At 35.6% G+C, this 20,418-nt stretch overlaps 1 protein-coding gene across 1 annotated transcript in view; it reads left to right on the plus strand.

Annotated features, from left to right (window-relative positions):
• LOC114208025 (mitochondrial adenyl nucleotide antiporter SLC25A24-like) overlaps positions 1-19,829 on the plus strand; it is a 55,351-nt gene extending 35,522 nt beyond the window's left edge. The window contains exons 6-11 of the mRNA XM_088022836.1: positions 5,053-5,211; positions 8,069-8,214; positions 14,045-14,159; positions 15,758-15,925; positions 18,119-18,269; positions 19,669-19,829. Of these exons, the coding sequence (XP_087878962.1) occupies positions 5,053-5,211; positions 8,069-8,214; positions 14,045-14,159; positions 15,758-15,925; positions 18,119-18,269; positions 19,669-19,829 (900 nt within the window). The remainder of the gene's footprint in view (positions 1-5,052; positions 5,212-8,068; positions 8,215-14,044; positions 14,160-15,757; positions 15,926-18,118; positions 18,270-19,668) is intronic.
• Positions 19,830-20,418: the final 589 nt, after the last annotated feature.

A 20,418-nucleotide genomic window follows, 5' to 3' on the forward strand; every position in this document is an offset into this window, starting at 1 on the left:
TTTTATTCTGCTGCATGTGATTATCCAGTTTTCCCAACATCATTCTTTTAAAAGACTATTCTTTGCCCATTGAATATTCTTGGCTCCTTTGTCAAATATGAGTTTACCATATATGTGAGGGTTTATTTCTGGGCTCTCAATTCTGTTCCATTGGTTTATGTGTCTGTTTTTGTGCCAGTGTCATACTGTTTTCATTACTATAGCTTGAAATCAAGGAGTATAATGCCTCCAGCTTCGTTCTCTCTCAGGATTGCTTTCACTATTTGAGTTTTGTGTTTCCATATGCATCCTAGGATTTTTTTTCTCTATTTCTCTGAAAAATGCCATTGGTATTTTGATAGGGCTTGCATTGAATCTATAGACGGCTTTGGGTATGTGGACATTTAACAATATTAATTCAGTCCATGAGCATGGTATATCTTTCCATTTATTTGTGTCATATTCAATTTCTTTCATCAATGTTATCCAGTTTTCAGTGTGCAAGTCTCTTACCTCCTTGGTTAAATTTATTCATAACTATTTTATTGTTTTTGATGCTATTATGAATGAGATTGTTTTCTATATTTCTTTTTCAGATATTTTGTTGTTAGTGTATAGAAATGAAACTGGTTTTTATATATTGATTTTGTATCTTGCAACTTTGCTGATTCCATTGATTAGTTCTAACAGTTTTTTTGGTGGAGTCTTTAGGATTTCTTATATATAAGATCATGTCATTTGCAACAGAGACAATTTTACTTCTATCGTTCTGATTTGGATGCCTTTTTTTTTTTTCAGAGAGAAAGAGAGAGAGATTGATCAGGGAGGGGCAGAGGGAGAAGGAGTGAGAGAATCTTAAGCAGGCTCCACACTTGGTATGGAGCCTGATGTGGGGCTTGATCTAATGACCCTGAGATCATGACCTGAACTGAAATCAAGAGTCAGAGGCTTAACCAACTGAGACATCCAGGCACCCCTGGATGCCTTTTATTTCTCTTTCTTGCTGAGGCTAGGACTTTCAGTACTATGCTGTATAGGGTTGGTGAGAAGAATTGTCACCGTTGTCTTGTTTCTGATCTTCAATGAAAGGCTTTTAACCTTTAACCATTGAGTATTATGTTACCTATGGGCTTGTAATATATGGCCTTTAATATGTTGGGTTATATTCATTCTTTACCCAACTTTTTGATAGTTTTAATCTTGAAAGGATGTTGAATTTTGTCAAATGCTTTTTCTGCATTTATTGAAATGATCATATGATTTTTATCCTTAATTCTGTCAACGTGATATATCACACTTTTTGATTTGTGTATGTTGAACCATCTTTGCATCCCAGGGATAAATCCCATTTATCATGATCCTTTTAATGTGCCATTGAATTGTATTTGCTAATATTTTGTGGAGGATTTTTGCATTTATGTTCATTAAGGCTATTGGTTTGTAGTTTTCTTGTAGTGTCCTTGTCTGACTTTTGTATCGGGGTAATGCTAGTATTATAAAAATGAGTTTGGAAGGGTTCAATTCTCTTCAGTTGTTTAGTAGAGTTTGAGAATGATTGGCATTAATTCTTCTTTAAATTTTGGTAGAATTCACCAGGGAGACCATCTGGTCCTGGGCTTTTCTTTGTTGGGAGATTTTTTTAATTAGTGATTCAATTTGCTTTCTCATTATTGGTCTGTTCAGATTTTCTCTTTCTTCATGATTCAGTCTCAGTAGGTTGTATGTACCTAGGAATTTATACATTTCTTCTAGGTTATGCAATTTATTGGTGTATAATTGTTCAGAGTAATGTCTTATGACCCATTGTAGTTTTGTGGTATCAGTTGTAATGTCTCCTCTTTTGTTTCTGCTTTTATTTATTTGAGTCTTCTCTCTTTAGTTAGTCTAGCTAAATGTTTGCCAATTTTGTTTATCTTTTAAAAAAAACCCAGCACTTAGTTTTGGTGATCTTTTGTTTTTTGTTTGTTTTTGTTTCCGGTCTCTACTTCACTTATTTCTGCTCTGATCTTTATTATTTCCTTCCTTCTGCTAACTTTGGTCTTAGTTTTTCTTTTTCTAACTCCCTAAGGTTTATTTATTTATTATTATTATTATTATTTATTAGTTTCAGGGGTAGAATTTAATGATTCATCAGTTGCATATCACACCCAGTACTTATTACATCAAGTGTGTCCTTAATTCCCATCACCCAGTTACCCCATCCCCCACCCCCCCTCCAGCAACCCTCTGTTTCCTAGAATTAAGAGTTTGCCTCCCTCTCTGTTTTCATCTTATTTTATTTTTCCTCCCTGTCCCCTATGTTCTTCTGTTTTGTTTCTTAAATTCCACATTTGAGTGAAATCATATGGTATTTGTCTTTTTCTGACTGACTTATTTCACTTAGCATAATACTAGCTCCTTAAGGTTTAAATTTAGATTGAGGTTTTTCTTGTTTCTTGAGGTAGGCCTGTATTGCTATGAACTTCCCTCTAAGAACTGCGTTTGCTGCATGCCATAAGTTTTGGTATATTGTGTTTCCATTTGTCTTAAGATTTTTTTTTATTTCCCCTTTGATTTCATCTTTGACCCATTCAGGGGCCTTATTCTCTCTATTATCTCCTTTATGTTTTGTATTTAAATATCCTGCATTTAAATACAACATTTAACATATTTAAGCCAGTACCTTTTACAAAAAAATGTAATCCTACTGAAGTCCCATCTTAGCTACCTTATCCTTTTTCTCTCTTCATGGCTATACACCCATTCACTTCTCAGCTAACTGGCTTTGCTTTCACCACTTTGTAGAAATTCTTTTACTAAGCCAGTCTCTCTCCAGTTTCTATCCACTGTTAGTTCAGTGGATATTTTCTAGATCTTACCACTCTCTTTTTTTACATGTTCTCTTCAGCTGGCTTCCTTGACACTGCATTCTCCTGGTTTTCTTCCCACCTCTCTGTCATTACTTTTCTGTCTCTCTTGAGGCTCTTCTTTCTCAGTCTGTCTCTTATATATTAGCTTTCTTCTATGTTCCAGTTTCAACTTTCTTTGCCTCTCACCCTGTATATTTTTTTTCTAGGCAATCCTATTTACTCTCCCACGTTGAACTACCAGATATAGGCCTAGTGATTGCTCCACGTCTTATGTCTCTAGAGCACACCTTCCTTCTGCATGTGCAAGCATTTATTGGATATCAGTTGGGACACCTCAAACACACACACCACATCATTTGTCCTCTAGATCTTCTTTTACCATTTCACTGAATGGTGTCATCATCTTCCTAATTGCCCAAGCCATAAATGTCAACATTATTCCAAGGTCTTGAGCTTTCCTTTACCCTCCTTCCATCCCTATATAGTCTTGCAGTTCTTAGAATATCTAATGTCTTTGAACAAATTATTTTCTTTGCCTAGAACATTCCCTTGGCTAATTCCTACTTCTACAGGGAGATGGTACAGTGTGATGGACAAGAAGGTAAACTTTGAGGTCAGAATACCTGGATTCATATTGCTTTGCTACTTCTAAGTTACTTTACGTGAAAAATGTTCCTTGACAGTTCCACTCATCTCCCCCCAACAAAAATAAAATTCTACACTCCATTAAATGTCTCGATACTGTGTTCTTAGACACTTTTTTTATGCTACCCTTGTTATTGTACTTATTCCTTTATATTATAATTGCTTGTTTCCTTTCCTTTCTTTTGTATTATACTGTCAACTCCCTGAGGGAAGAAACTTAATTTCTGCCCTGTATTATGAATACACAACCCAGCACCTGGTGTGTTAATTTATTAGTTCAACAAATATTTATTGAGCATACTTATCTCCACTGACCAAAGTGCAAGGTTTACAACAGTGCATAAAAAAGACCAGGTTAGGTCTTTTTTAAATACTTGAATAGCACAGGATTTAAATACTTAAATAGACCTTTTAAGTATTTAGGTACTTAAGTAAGACCAGGATAGATAGTATATCTATCCCAGTGCGTAAAATAAAACAGGTTGCTGCTCTTATCAGACTTATTTTCTAAAGGAGGAAGCAAGCAACAGATAGAAATGAACTAATAAAGATTGGGCTAAGTATTAAAGAGGAATCTATGGAAAGAGCCAAGGAGAAAGGTCCTACTAGAGGGAAAATCAAGTACAAAGTTCTGAGGTGGAATGGCACCTGGAAAGGGGGCACTCAATGAATGCATAAATAAAGGTGGGAAAACTAAGAAGCAGAGAAGTGACTTGTCTGCCATGATTGACAAGTAATGGAACCTAGATCCCCTGTGTCCAATGTGGCACTCTTTTCAGTGAGTCACATTGCCTCAACATTTAGCAGAAATGGATAATCTCAGCAAAAGCATGTATGATTACTGAAAATAAAGTGAAATGCAAAACTTGTTAAAGTTCAAAGTTTTAAAAAGAAAATTGTCATTAGAGAAAAAAGTCAATGTAAATAATAGAGAAAGAAGTCTAAGAGTATAAAATACTACTTTTGAATTCTGACAGATTAGGTAAGTACACACTGGAATTCGAGAGATTTTGAAATGAAGTAGAGAAACTTAAGCATTGTGTGACAGGCATTGTGGTATGTGACTAGGATATTATCCCTGCATTGAATATTTACATTTTCTTTTTTTAAAATATTTTATTTATTTATTTGAGAGAGAGAATGAGATAGAGAGAGCATGAGAGGGGGGAGGGTCAGAGGGAGAAGCAGACTCCCCGCTGAGCAGGGAGCCCGATGCGGGACTCGATCCTGGGACTCCAGGATCATGACCTGAGCTGAAAGCAGTCGCTTAACCAACTGAGCCACCCAGGCACCCGAATATTTACATTTTCCATGGAAGAGATTAATCTAAATAGCTTGAGAATTTAAAATTAATAACTTTAATTTAATAGGAATTGATTTTTATAGATTTTAAATCTGTATGTGAATGTATTATTAAAAATCATTTGGTCTAGTACAAGTGCTGAGAAAATTGTCAGTATTCATTAACAGGTGAGATACAAAAAAATACTTTGGGTTTTTCGTCTTTGTAAAAAATTATCCTTTTAATTTATCAAGTATGTATACTTTATTGTGTAATTCATTTTTACATTTTTATCAGATAATTGACATAGGGGAGAGTATATCTATCCCAGATGAATTTACTGAAGAAGAAAAGCATTCTGGAGATTGGTGGAGGCGTTTGGTGGCAGGAGGTATAGCTGGGGCAGTTGCAAGGACATGCACAGCATCTTTTGACCACTTGAAAGTCATGATGCAGGTAGTTTGCACACTTGACTCCTTAAAGTCACTTGAAAAACCCTTGACAATTTTCAAAAAGAAGTGTTTTGGCACCTTTCATACTATTTCTCATTATAATTTCACATTTTTCTGAAAATGCAAATTTTCTTATTTTCAATATTAAGATTTTTAAATTTTCTTAAAGATGCTTGTGTGCTATTTAAATTAATTTTTATTTGAAATAATAATAATAGGACACTCTATTAGAAGTTTTTTCAGAAATAGAACTAAAAATATCAAAGAAGTGGTAAGACACCATTAGTCTTATTTATTGATTATCTCTAGACCCTGGCACCTACATAATAGCATGGTTCTATTGTACTATTTAAGTATTAAGCCATATTTCTAAGAATTGGCAAATAAGTTACTTAGAGTGTGCTATTGATTGATACCTCACTAGAAGTATTGGTGTCTAATTATCTTTATTCTTCTAAGTGATGGATTGTTAATAGTAGTTTCAATAGTGCATAGTTTAATCTGTTAACTGTCATAATTAAAATTTAATATTTGCTGAATACTTTCTTCACAAAGATACAAAAATTAATAATTCACAATCTAGTGAGTTTAGATTTATAATTAAACTTATATACGGAGGTGTTTTATTCTCTTTTTTTTTTTTGGTAACATTGGTGACATTTGGTAATGGATTTTTTTAAATTTTTTTAAAAATATTTTTATTTATTTATTTAACAGAGAGAGAGAGCACAAGTAGGCAGAGCGGCAAACAGAGGGAGAGGGAGAAGCAGGCTTTCTGCTGAGCAGGGAGCCCCATGCGGGGCTCGATCCCCGGACCCTGGGATCATGACCTGAGCCAAGGGCAGCCGCTTAACTGACTGAGCCACCCAGGCGCCCCTTGGTAATGGATTATTAATAGTTTTTTTGGTTGTTGTCTGATCTTATTTATTTGTTACTCTTAAAAAATCTTACTTCTGACAGACTCAGATGTAGAAGTAGGAGCTCTCAGAGGTGATAGTCTCCATCTCTTGACAATCTGTTCCTGATTTTCTCCTTTGGCTTCCTTCCTTCTCTTGGCCAAAGTTTAGCATGTTCTGTGGACTCTTGCTTATTTTTCTTAGTATGCTGTTTCTTCATAGGCATTGTTTGTGTTGTAGAGCACATGGAGCAATGAGATGCTGAATGCTGGGCACTTGGGTCCTGGGTGTCGTGCCCTCCTTGTTTACAGGTTTTCTGACAATGTATCTGTGGGCATAATCTTCTGCAGAGAGATTGAAAAGTTTGCAGACCCTGCTAGCTCTTGTGGGCACCAGGTGCTGAGGCACAATAGGATCAGCCTAGGAATATCTTTCTCCTGCTTTTTTATAATTACCAAGTTGTGAACACTCAGGTCTGCATCCACAATGCAACCCTGAACAGATTTGGGCTTTCTTTCTCCAGATCTCCTGTATCTATAGAAGCAATGCCCCATACTCAGTAGCAGTTCTCACTTTATGAATAATTTATATATTGTTTTTTGGTTTTGTGATTAACAGTATAGCATGTTTTCATGTTATTTCAAATATTTTTCAAATATTTCAATTATTTGTGTATTCTTCAAAAACAGGTTTTAATGACTATTATTTCAAGTGGATGTGTCATATTAATTTTTTAAATTATTTTTTCCTATTCTTGGACATGTAGGTGGTTTTTAAAACTCTTTTAAAATTATAATTCATAATAGTTCATAATGATCGATATCATTGATTATGAGTTTTTTTCATATTTAGGATTATTTATTTAGAAAGATTTCCTAGAAGTTAAGTAATGATATGAGCATTTTTAAGGCTTTGTGTGTGTGTATGTGTGTGTGTGTGTGTGTGCATGTGTGTATACTGTTAAATTCTTTTCCAGAGTTTTTCTTCCCACAGGAGATGAAAATGCCCATTTCACCTTGCTCTCCCATTATTATCCTGTTACATTATAGACAGGAGGGTATTTTACTAATGTTCTAATTTTCACTTTCTTAAAAAGGACATATTCTTATTATAAAATAATACATTAGAAAAATGGGATGATGCAGAAAAGTAGAATGGAAGACATTAAAATGACCTGTAATCCTTGTGTATTAGTTTGCCAAGGATGTTACAACAAAATATCACAAACTGACTGGCCTACACAACAGAAGTTTATTGTCTCACAGTTTTGAAGTCTAGAAGTCTGACATCAAGGTGTCTGTGTGGTTCGTTCCTTCTGAGAGCAGTGAGGAAAGGATCTGTTCCAGGTCTCTCTCCTTGGCTTGTAGATGGCTGTCTTTTCTCTGTGTCTCTTCATGTTGTCTTCCGTCTGTACATGTCTCTGTGTCCAAATTTCCCCTTTTTATAAGGACACTAATTATATTAGTTTTTAGGGACACTTTAAGACCTTACTTTAACTTGATTATCTCTATAAAGACCCTATCTTCAAATAAGGTCACATTCTGAGGCATTAAGACTTCAACATATAAATTTTGGGGAGACCAATTTCAACCCATAACACCTTGCTACCCAGAAGTATCCGCTACTGAAAGTTTGATATATTTTCACGCATTCCTTTTTCAGTGCATATTTCAGTGTACTCTGTAATAATCTAGCAGCAACAACACATTTTTTGTATGCAAAAATTCTCTGATAAGTCATTCCTGTTTTCTTTAAGTTGCTCTCTTTGATGTATGAGATTAACGTATGTATTTGGGGACAACAAAAAACTAATACATCAATTTTATATGTCTCTAAAGGACAGTGAAAATGGTGTTGAAGTTCATAGATTTCTACATTTATGTATCATTATTTTATTAGCAATAATAACATCAATGCTATATTATGAGCAAAAAATTTAAAAATAAATTTCCTGTACATTTCTAGGTTCATAGTTTAAAGTCAAGGAGAATGAGATTGATTGGTGGATTTGAGCAGATGTTAAAAGAAGGAGGAATTCATTCTCTTTGGTGGGGAAATGGTGTAAATGTTTTTAAAATTGCACCTGAGACAGCTCTCAAGATTGGGGCCTATGGAATTTTATGATAAAGCTCAGATTTTAAATTTTATTTAAAAAATTTGGACTTTAATGAGAGAGAAAACTGGAATGTGTACAACAATAGATACCATTGTAAATACAGGCATACCGGGAAGATATAGTGGGTTTGGTTCATTGCACTTTATCAGCACGATAAAGTGAGTCAAATGAATTTTTGGTTTCCCAGTGCATATAAAAGTTATGTTTACGCTATACTGTAGTCTATTCAGTGTGTGATAGCGTTATGTCTAAAAAAACTATATATATACTCTAATTAAAAATGCTTTATTGCTAAAAATGCTAAGCATCATCTGAGCTTTCAGTGAGTTGTAATCTTTTTGCTGGTGTAGGGTCTTGCCTGGATGTTGAGGATTGCTGACTGAGCAGGGTGGCAGTTGCTGAGAGCTGGAGTGGCTCTGGCAATTTCTTGAAATAAGACAACAATGAAATTTGCCTCATTGGTTAACTCTTCCTTTCACAAACAATTTCTCCATAGCATGTGATGCTGTTTGTTAGCACTTTACCCACAGCAGAACTTCTTTCAAAATTGGAGTCAGTCCTCTCAAATGCTGCCACTGCTTTATCAACTAAGTGTATGTAATAGTCTAAATCCTTTGTTGTCATTTCAACAGTCTTCACAGCATCTTCACCAAAATTAGATTCCATCTCAAGAAACCGCTTGTTTTTGCTCATCTATCAGAAGAAACTCTTTATCCATTGAAGTTTTATCATGAGATTGCAGCAACGCTGTCCCATCTTCAGGCTCCACTTCTAATTCTAGTTCTCTTACTGTTTCCATGACACCTGCAGCAACTGTCTCCACTGAAGTCTGGAACCCCTTCTTCCCAACTCTTGTTAATGTTGATATTTTGACCTCTTCCCACGAATCATGAATGTTCTTAATGACATCTAGAATGGTGAATCCTTTCCCAAAGGTTTTCAATTTACTTTGTGCAGATTCCTCAGAGGTATCTATGGTAGCTGTAGTTCCATGGCAACGACCCCTGCTGTCAACCCTAAGAACAGTCATCTTTGGGTCCTTCAACAAGGACTCCCTTCTTATCTTAGAAACATAGTCTACTAGAAGGTTCTCCTCATGATAAACTCCATTGTAGTGTTTCCACCTTCCTGAGTCTGCTTATCCCTTCCTCAACAATCTGTCAAGACTTTGGCATTACCACCTTGCTTGCTATCAGCCAGAGTTGTGTCCAAGCTTTAAAGAGCAATTCCTGCAGCATATTAGGATAGGTTTTGGGAGTCCTGTATCATGGGAAAGTGCTCCACATCAATAAAGTCTTCCCTATCCAGCATTATATTCCATCCCTCAGATCGCCACCATTAGTACTCTTGTGACCCACTCTCACACTGTTCCCCCGATTCCTTCCTGTCCATAATAGCCAGGTCCTTGGGCTATCTGAGGACTGACCCTATATAAATTATTGGCTGGGAGGCAGTCAGAGGAGGTGATGGGTAGGCAGGTTGTGAGGAGAGCAAACATCCTCTTGGTAGGCATCTGCCTCTTTGAGGCCTTTATGTGCATGGCCTCGGTGCAAAGAGAAGCTGCTCTGCTCTAGCAGTGGGAAGGGGACAACTTTTTGCCAAATTGGAGGGTGCTTGTGAATTTAAGGGCTCAGATTTCTCAGGCATATACACCCAAATGTTCCCATCCCATGTGTCAGGATCCTACTCCTTCCCAGTGAGGGGCCTCACTTTAGCATAGGAGACCTTTTGAGGCTCTATGTTGTTTCCTTAGTGACTCTGTTACCTTTACATTTCTATCGTGGGCCTGATTTTTAACAGTCTATGAGGATCTCTAAATGCTGCTATGAAGGCATCATAGTGTTCTTAATATGCTTTAAGGTGATAGTTAGATGACTTAACCTTGACATTGTCTTCCTTCCAAGTTTCTAAGATAGTGAATTAGAATCAGCCAACTCCACAATCCTTATAATTGTCCCCATGCTGTTTAAGTATTAGGGCAACTGCATAATGTAATGCTTTCCTGTCTACCAGTACTTTATCCCAAGCCACTATGCCTATGAATCTTAGTAATTGTAATTCCATAACATACCATAGATTTTCATCATCCCATTTACCAACAAAGATCCCATTGTTGTCAAGTGACTGGTGAGTGATCCAGTTCTAACAACATCAGCAGGCCTACTTTCTAGGACCACTTTTCAAAGAACCAGCTTTTGATTTTGTTGATTTTCTCTATTGATTTCCTATTTTTAATTTCATTGATTTCTGTTCTAATTCTTGTTATATCTTTTCTTCTGCTACTTTGGATTTAATTTGCTCTTCTTTTTCTAGTTTTCTGAGGTAGAAACAGATTACTATTTTTAGATCTTTCTTCTTTTTAGATATATGTATTCAGTGCTATATATTTCCTTCTAAGTACTACTTCCCACTCCTTTTGATAAATTGTGTCTTCATTTTCATTTAGCTCAAAATATTTTTAAATTTCTCTTGAGATTTCTTCTTTGACATTTAGAAGTGTGTTTTTAAATCTCCACATATTTTGGTATTTTAAAAGATTATCTTTCTGTTATTGATTTCTAATTTTATTCCATTGTGGTCTCAGAGCACCCATTGTATGCTTTCCATTCCTTTAACTTTGTTAAGATGTGTTATGGCCCAGAATGTGGTTTTTCTTGGGGAATGTTCCATGTGAGCTTGAGAAGAATGTGTACTCTGCTATTGTTGTATGAAATAGTCTGTGGATGTCAGTTATATACAGTTGATTGATGGTGGTGTTGAGTTCAGCTATGTCATTACTGATTTTTTTTTTTTTTTTTTTTTTTGCTGTATCTGTCCATTTCTAATAGAGGATGCTGAAATCTCCAGCTATGATAGTGGATTCATCCATTTCTTTTTAAGATTTTATTTATATATTTGAGAGAGAGAGAGTGAAAGAAAGAGAGCACAAGTGGGGTGAGGGGCAGAGGGAGAAGCAGATTCTCTGCTGAGAGGGGAGCCCAATTGCTGGTCTTGATCCTGGGACTTCTGGTTCATGAGCTGAGCCGAAGGCAGACACTTAATGGACTGAGCCACCCAGGTGCCCCTGGATTCATCTATTTCTCTTTGTACTTCTATCAGTTTTGGCCTCATGTAGTTTGATGCTCTGTTGTAAGGCACGTATGTGCTAAGGATTGTTATATCTTCTTAGATAATTAACCCCTTTATCAGTATGTAATGCCTTCTTTATCCCTGGTAACTTTCCTTGGTCTGAAGTCTGCTCTGTCTGAATTTAATATAGCTACTCACACTTTCTTTTGATTGGTGTTAATGTGATATATTTTTCTCCAGTCATTTACATTTAATCTATACATGTCTTAGTATCTAAAGTGGGTTTCTTATAAATAACGTATAGTTGAGTGTTGTTTTTTGAGCCACTGTGACAACCTCTGGCTTTTAATTGGTGCATAGAACCACTTTTGAAGTAATACCAATAGTTTTGCTTTGGATTCCCCCCAAAGTTTATTTGTGAAGAAGCAGGAGTGAGGAAGCAGGGACAGTGAGACACAGAAGAAAGAAAAGCCAATACAGGGGTACATAAGTGGGGTTTCAGCTATATGCAGTAGGGGCGTGATTCTGAGGGAACTTCTAGGAAGTGTACACAATAGTTCCCAGAATTATCTGTCTGAAGGAAGAGAGCTGAGCTACTTATCTACCAGTTTCTGTCCCATATTGTATGAAGATTGCTCTTAGGACTTTAACTTCCCCAGACTTCTGGGGTGGACAGGCTCCCACAGCTTCAGAGAAGGCCCTGAGGCAGAAAAGCAGAGAGATGAGAGGCTTTTGCTTTTGATGGGTTTCTGTCAGTGAAGTGAGTCTGTGAGTCTGCACAGAACTGCCCAGATGTGATGTGGGGCTCTGGAAGGGTCTGCCATGGCCAGAGAAAGCCTGCTTAGATTTAGAGCCTGAGAGTTGCTTTAGAGATCAATGGAACATAGTGTTTTGTAGGCTTTGCTTTTGAGTTTTCTAGCATACAATTCTTTCCAAAACTTCTTACACTTCTTCTCTGTTTCCAGTCAATACCATGTGGAGTAACCATATCTAAAAATCTCTTCTCTGTTGTTTTATTTTCCAGTTCCTGTGCTTAGTCATTCCCCTTCTCTCTCATTTCTATAGTGGGCTACATTGATGTCAAATGAAACAATAGGCTGAAATTGGATGACAACATCTGATTTTGGCAGCTAGGCAAGCTCTTTAGGACATCTAATTTCCTTCTTTTGGGGTACAGAACAGGTGGCTTTTCCTACTTGGAAGCCCGCCATTCTTGACTACCAAACCAGGCTAAGAAAACTCCCTTAGCAGAGCTCCATTTCCATCCATTTCTGCTTGCAAATTGGCTTTGGAGAAGGCCCTAAGGCTGAAAAGCTGAGAGATGCATTAGGTCATGTGTTAATAGATCTTGCTAAAAGCAGCAAGGAGTGGGCAACACTGACCAACATTTTGAGATTTTACAATCAGTTTTCCTAGAACTTCAGGCTCAGAAAGCACATGATCTACCTTCCAAATTATCACAGCAGGCAGTTTTATCAAGCATTTTCACAAAACATTGAAAAGATCATCATCTTCTCAGACTGCAATATCTGTGTCCTAACAATAAAGCCAGTGTCACATATTTTAGGTTTTAGTTTGTAGTACTCTACATCTAGTAATGACTTCCTGTTCTTGTTGGGGTTCACCCTAAGCTGTTAAACAGATTCCAAAATACAGTAGCTTAAATGAGATAGAGGCCAGTGGTCTAGGGCTAGTGGTACAGCTACATGGCTTCAGAGGTTGCTTCCATCATTGCCATTCCTCAGATGGAGGAAAGAGGAGTCCGAGACAGGCCTCTTTAAGGAGATGTCAGAATTTGCATACTCAACTTCCCTTCATATCTCATTGGCCAAAATTAGTCACTTAGCCACACAACCTAGCTGCGAGAAAGAAGAGGGAAATGTGGTTTGCAGCTGTGTCAGCTCTGATACTAAAAGGAAGAAGATAGTGGGTACATGAACATATAGCAGTCTCTCATATTAACTGAATCAATCACACTTTTTGATGGGGAATTACTGATTTGAGAACTAGAGTTAGTTTATAGAGAATAGCTGAATTATATTGGTGATAGGCCTCTAGAAAAGGCAAACAGGAAAACATCTTGCCTAGGAGGTAACAAGATAATCAGTTTGCTAAGGCTGTCTTGGATCCTAAGTGAGTTTCCAATTTCAATCTCCATGAAACTTGACTTACTTTAGTTCCTGTGAAGCCTGACCTTTATGCTGATATTTGTTTCCTTATTTCTACATGTGTTATTACAATAACCTCCCTGCTACTTAAGCTAACCAGAGTAACCCCTTGTTCCTTATAAGGGAAAGAGCCTCTCACATTTTTACTATTCTTGATTATCTTGTAAACAAATATATTAAGTTCTTGATTATCCTGTAACCAAATAATTTTAAATACTGTGCTTATGTAAGGCAGGGCGTGAAAAAGAGATAGCAGACACAATCCCTGCCTTCTTTTTGTCATTTGCATGCTTTTTATGAAATAGTACATTCATGAGTATGCTTAAGTGATTTAATGTTGCTAACTCATTCTGGGGAGGGCGGGGGAGAAAAAGGAAAGAGGAGGCCGAATAGAGAAGTCTTACTATCTTAGACAACTAATTGCATAAAAATTAAAATCAAGTATTCCTCTAGATGTTAATGTCAGGTATCTGGAATACTTTTTCAAATAATGTTATACTACTAATTAATGTTATAAACTGAGAAAAAAATAATATTTTTCTAAAAATATTCTATTTCAGTAATATTATACATTTCAATACTTTTATTTGTACAGTGTAAGAAATGGCTTAGTTTTGATGGTGCTAATGTAGGAATTATTGAGAGATTTATATCTGGCTCATTTGCTGGTGCAACTGCCCAGACCTGTATTTATCCCATGGAGGTATGTATTATTATAAAATTTTAAGTAAAGTAATGCTTTCAATACAAAGTATAACTTTGTAAAAATACTTATTTATTTGAGAGAGAGTGAGAGAGTGTGTGTGTGCAAGCCAGGGTGAGGGGTAGCAGGGGGAAGGGCAGAGGGAGAGGGAGAAGGAGAGAAGCAGATTCCCTGCTGATCTGGACTTCACTCTGGGCTCAATCTCACAACTCTGAGATCATGACCTGAGCCAAAATCAAGAGCTGGATGCCCAACTTACTGAGCCACCCAGGTGCCCCACAAATTATAACTTTTAAAGTAAATGAAAGGAGATCAGGATTTTGTACAATAAACAGCTTTATAGCTACAGGATTTAAATCTTATACCAAGAGTTATTTGCCCTAGTAAATGTTTTCTTTTGTTTGTTTGTTTGTTTAGGATCAAAGTAGTATTGTAGATGTATCAAGAAGATAAAAAAAATCATTGCTTGCTTGCTTAATTGATAGAATCACTTAATCATTAATCAAATCAAATCTGTATTGTACAACCACTAAGTTTAAGGTATTTTTTAGATGCAGAGGCAAATCAGATAGGCATTTTGGTCATGAAACTTATAGTTCAGATGGGGAGATAAAACATGTACATCAATAATGATGATCTAAAATAGAAAATATGAATTCTAGAAGAGAGGTCAATATGAAGTGCTATGGAAATTCAGAGGGGAGAAATTATTGCCAGTTAGGGGTTTCATGAAAGACATGAATAGAATATGTGAGTTTGGCTTAGATTTTGGACATTTAGAGATAATGAAGAAAGGCATTTTAGGTGGAAATAATGACTTAAGCAAAGGAATGGAGGCAAAAGAGCAGATATTTAGGTTTGGACTGGATAATACCATGGATAATGAGTTGGGGCCAGATCAGAAAGGCTCTTGAATGCAGTGTAAGAAATATAATTTCAATTTCTTAAAAAAATAAGAAGCCATTAAACACTTTGGAACCTGAAATATAATCTTTACCAAGATTAGGAGAATTGCACAGGAATGTTGATCACAGACAGACTACTGAAGTCTACTATTGCCTTCATAGCTCCTGTTATGTTACTATTTTAAGAGCATGTTTCATCATATTAAATGATTATAGTTATTCTGCCTCACTGTTACAATAGTTCCCACAGTATGTATTTTAGTATATACTGAATGTTATTTTTCATATTGCTTGTTCACTTTAACATGACCATATGTATATATATATATATTTTTTTTTTAACTTGGAATTTGGCTGTAGTTGCTTTATTTTGAAGCAATAATGTTATTTCAAATGAGTTTGTTTTAGAATATGTTGCCTTATAGCACATTAAATGAGTTTGAGCAGATGTTATCAGTCAAAACCACAGTGATTAATTACATTTTCTTGTTTAAATAATTTGTAAAAACTGTACTGTGTTAGCTGTTCATAGTTAAAAGCCAATTAGAGAGAAGCTAAAATTATATTTAAGATTGCTTTCTTTTTTGATTTCTATGATAATTAGTAAGCATTGTATATAATGGAGTTTAGTGTATTCCTAGATGAGTTGAGTGAATCTGATCAATATATTTTTATAATATTCTTCACATTTAGGTTCTAAAGACCAGACTGGCTCTAGGTAAAACTGGAGAGTATTCAGGGTTCATTGATTGTGGCCAGAAGCTTCTGAAACAAGAAGGTGTTAGAACCTTTTTCAAAGGTTATATTCCTAACTTGCTAGGTATTCTACCTTATGCAGGCATAGATTTTGCTGTTTATGAGGTGAGTTTATTCTCATAATATGACATTATGTGTTAGATTTGAAAATTTGGTATAATAATAGTCTTCATTCTAAAAATCTAGTTGTAAATGATTTTACATGAAGTAGTTTCTGATCAAGAAGTTTGGTTGAGTTGAATGGTTTTATTTGGCTTTTCATTTTATATGTTAGTTGTCTAGTATTCTAATAATAACTTTTTGTTTGGTGTTTTTTGTGAATTAGGTTTTACTGATAATATTTATAAACTTATATGCTGATATAGTGGTTCTCAACTTTGGATGGATATCAGAATCACCTGTATGTAGATCTTTAAAAAATAAGACTCTTGGGCTACCTCTCCCTCTTCCCCCCGCCCCCCCGCATGCATGCTCACTCTTTCTCTCTCTCTCTCAAATAATAAATAAATAAATTTAAAAAAGAGAGAGATTCTTGGGATACAACCAAGATATTCTGATTTGATTATTCTGGGAGGAGGCCTGGGATTTAGGTTTTTTACTCTCTAGAAAAATCTGATGTACAGTTAAGATTGAGAAAGCTGAGATGTTATGGCCCAGTTGTGAAAATGAGAATTGGCTGGAGGAGTCCTTGGGGGCTACTGGGGGAGAGGCAGCATGGAGATAGGGCAAATATCCTAATAGTGTAGTGCTTGTTGATCAGGCAGGATTCCAAGTTATTCCCCTTCTCGCCAATCATTTCATTTTTATGATCATACATATGTTTTAGGCAGACTATTGTAACAATATATACCATTTGGTCATAAAGAACCAGGTGAGAGTATGTGACTAGTATCACTTAAACTCATTCTCAGTGCAAGAAGGACAGCTCTCCAGCCACAGGTCCAATGGTATTTTTGGCAAGTGGTACCACAATCCTAGGAAAGATAGCCAATTTTGTTTAGCACTAAAAATGCATATATCTTTTATAGATGTTTAAAGTATTGAACAATATAGTATGTATTTCTTTTCTCCTTTTTTGCCTGCTTCTGTGGTCTTATTAAAATAAATTCATTGCTGCTGTTTATGTTGGGCTCCCTCCATTCTTTTATTTCTGCAGTTCAGTATCTTTTGCTTTCTTACCAGAGTAAGAGTGACGTTACACATTTCTCTTTTTTTTGTTGCATGACTAATAAGTGCACTGAGTAAAGACATTTTGAAATATATTTTTTCAAAAGCATCAAATTATATATTTCACAGTAATTACCTCAATATATAATGGTAAAGCTGTATCCTTTGATAAATGAACAGTTCTAAAAGCACTTAGTGATCTTTTAAACCCACTATTTTAAAATAATTTCCTCTAGCCACTTTTATTCAAGGAAAAGCAAATTTGGAAAGATGACTCTCTCTTAAAAGTTCAGAAAATGTGGTTTTATTAACCTAGAGTGGATTATGGAGTCTTCTCTACATTATTCTGTTAATCCCTTTGAGAATCTCCAGAATTTTGCTTGGGTCTTTGAATGTCATTACAAACCAAAACAACTAGGCAAAACAGAACAAACAAAACCAAACTAAACAAAAGCACACCAAGAGATGCAAAACATAGGAGAACTCAAACTGAGGTTGTCTGAATACATTTTTTTTTAAAGATTTTATTTATTTATTTGACAGAGAGAGACACAGTGAGAGAGAGAGAGCACAAGTAGGGGGAGTGTGAGAGGGAGAAGCAGTCTCCCCACTGAGCAGGGAGCTCGGTGCAGGGCGATGCAGGACTTGATCCCAGGACCCTGGAACCATGACCTGAGCCAAAGGCAGATGCTTAACGACTGAGCCACCCAGGTGCCCCGTCTGAATACATTTTTTGGAGAAAACATCTGTGTGCCCTGTCCCTGATAGGACAGTAGGCAGATAACCTCCTCTGTACATGGAGTAGGACCAATCCTCCGTAAAGATTTTGGAAAGAACAGTTACTAAAACCAAGCCATTAAGCTTGACTCTTATTTATCAGCGTTGTGACTTGATAACTTAGTTTCTCTGAATTAGTTCCTCATTTATAAAATTTATAAAGTGGAGATGACAGTATGGATTTGTGAAGTTTCTGTAGGGATTAAGTGAGAGAACGTCTATGACAATGCTCAGTGTAATTCTTGAATCAAGAAGCTACTCAATATGTTTATTGAAATTGAATGAGCAGTGAACTTCAGTCTACTTAGACTTGCATAGTGTTTAAAGGATACTTACTACTATCTTCTCTGCCAGCTGTTGAAGAATTATTGGCTAGAACATCACGTGGCAGAGTCTATAGACCCTGGGATAATAATTTTGCTGGGATGTAGTACATTGTCTCACACATGTGCTCAGATAGCCACCTTCCCACTGACCCTTATCAGAACTCGCATTCAGGTTCAAGGTGAGTTTTTTTATTTTATTTTTTAAATGAAGTAATCAGTTAAAAAGTGATTAAGAATAACTTTAATGAAGTACTAATAAAAATTAAGTTAAAAACATTTTAAAATAACTAGATTGTTTTAAATAAGTAGAAATTAAGGATGTAAAAAAAAAACCAGAAAAACTGGAGAATTGATAAATCAAAAGCAGACTCTGATTTTTAAGGCATGCATCTTGAATTTATTGTTTTATTATAGAGCCTTTTGTTAATTTTAGATTTTATTCTTCTCCAAAGTTCTGTTTGGGACTTTCCACATTTCCTTCAGTTACTAATGATCTCTTTAAGGAGTTTATAATTAGGAAGTACCATGACGAGCAATAGAAAAGATTTTGCTTTCTTCAAATTAAGTCAACAGTTACTCAGTATGAACATGCAGTTTCGCCCCCTAGTTCTGCTCTTGTTGTTATATCCTGCCTCAGGAACTTAATACATTTGTGGAATTGGATTTGTATTGCAATCCCCCTAGCAAGGAGATATTAAGCAGAAGGGAGGGTATCTGTTTTGTTCTCTCAAGTGAAATGTTAGAAATAAAATACCTTTATCACTTTTTCTTTTTCTTTTTTTTTTTTAAAGATTTTATTTATTTATTTGACAGAGAGACACAGCGAGAGAGGGAACACAAGCAGGGGAAGTGGGAGAGGGAGGGAGAAGCAGGCTTCCCGCAGAGCCGGGAGCCCAACGCGGAGCTCAATCCCAGGACGCCGGGATCATGACCTGAGCCGAAGGCAGACACTTAACCGACTGAGCCACTCAGGCGCCCCCCTTTATCACTTTTCAAGAAGAGGAAAAAAAACCTTACATAATTCTATTATTATCTTCCTCAGTAAATTATTTAAGGAGTCATGTGGTGATATTCTTTTACATTTTCTCCTCTTTTTAGTAAGATTTTCAGATTTAATTTATATTGCAATCCAGGTGGGGCATCTCTGTATCTATCCCATCACCCATTAATTGCCCTATCAAAGTATTTGTGTCATACCCAATTCCAAATACTCCTTTGAGGTCCCTTATGAAAGACTTTCAAGTATTGTCCAGTAGAATTTACAATGATGGAAATATTTTATATCTGTGTTGTCTAGTATGGTAGCCAATAGTGACACATGGCTATCAGACACTTGAAATGTGGCTAATTCAACTAAGAAACTGAATTTTTAGTTTTACTTAATTTTACTTATTTTAAATTTAAATAGATACAAGTGTCTAGTGGCTACTATATTGGACAGCACAAGACCATTCTATAAGTAGGGAGAGAGGAATATTCTAAAGTAATTTTAGCCTCTGTAATTCTCATTAATCATTGGACTGTCTTAATGTACAAAGATTAAATATTGAATTACACTGATTTTTTTTCAATTTATAGCACTGGAAGAAAAAGGAACAACAACTTCTATGTTTCATCTCATTCAAGAGATATTTAACAACGAAGGAAAAAGGGGATTTTTCAGGGGTCTTACCCCAAACATCATAAAGGTGCTTCCCGCAGTAGGCATCAGCTGTGTAGTTTATGAAATAGTGGGATAACATTTGGGATTAATTTAAAAGTGAAATATCAAATTGTTATCATTACCAAAATCACTTAATTGTAAGATAATACCTGGCTTGTAAAGAGAAATTTGTCTTTTCCTAAAAGGAAAGACATATCAAATAATTGTTAAAACATTTTTTCTTTATCTATTACAAAATTTATAAGTTAAATAATCATTTTGGTAAAGTTCTTTAATAATTTAAAATCCTTAATATCCACAGAATTCCATTTACATTTCCCACTACTCTCCCTTGAATCTTAACTTGAAACTTCTTTTTATTGGGTTTGGATATACCATGGTAACATTATAAAACATTTGGCCAGTTGTAGCTGCTTGTGTTAACCTTTTTCTATTTAAATAATTTTTTGAAAAGCTGAGCTTGAAAATGTTTTATACACTAAAACAAAAATCACTGCATTTAAAATCACTGTTACAGCAAATGATCACAGTTTCTCTTTTTTAAGCAAAATGGAACGTTGGTTTCCTAATTTCTTCATAGTTCCTTCTATCAGATTCTGGATGGAATAATGATAGCATGATAACCTATTTCTTCTCTGGCTACTTTATTTGTAAACATAAACATT

The sequence above is a fragment of the Eumetopias jubatus genome, unplaced genomic scaffold (assembly GCF_037043125.1).
Source record: "Eumetopias jubatus isolate StellerSeaLion01/CBP00866 unplaced genomic scaffold, mEumJub1_p1.0 scaffold_4, whole genome shotgun sequence".
NCBI classification, from domain to species: domain Eukaryota; kingdom Metazoa; phylum Chordata; class Mammalia; order Carnivora; family Otariidae; genus Eumetopias; species Eumetopias jubatus.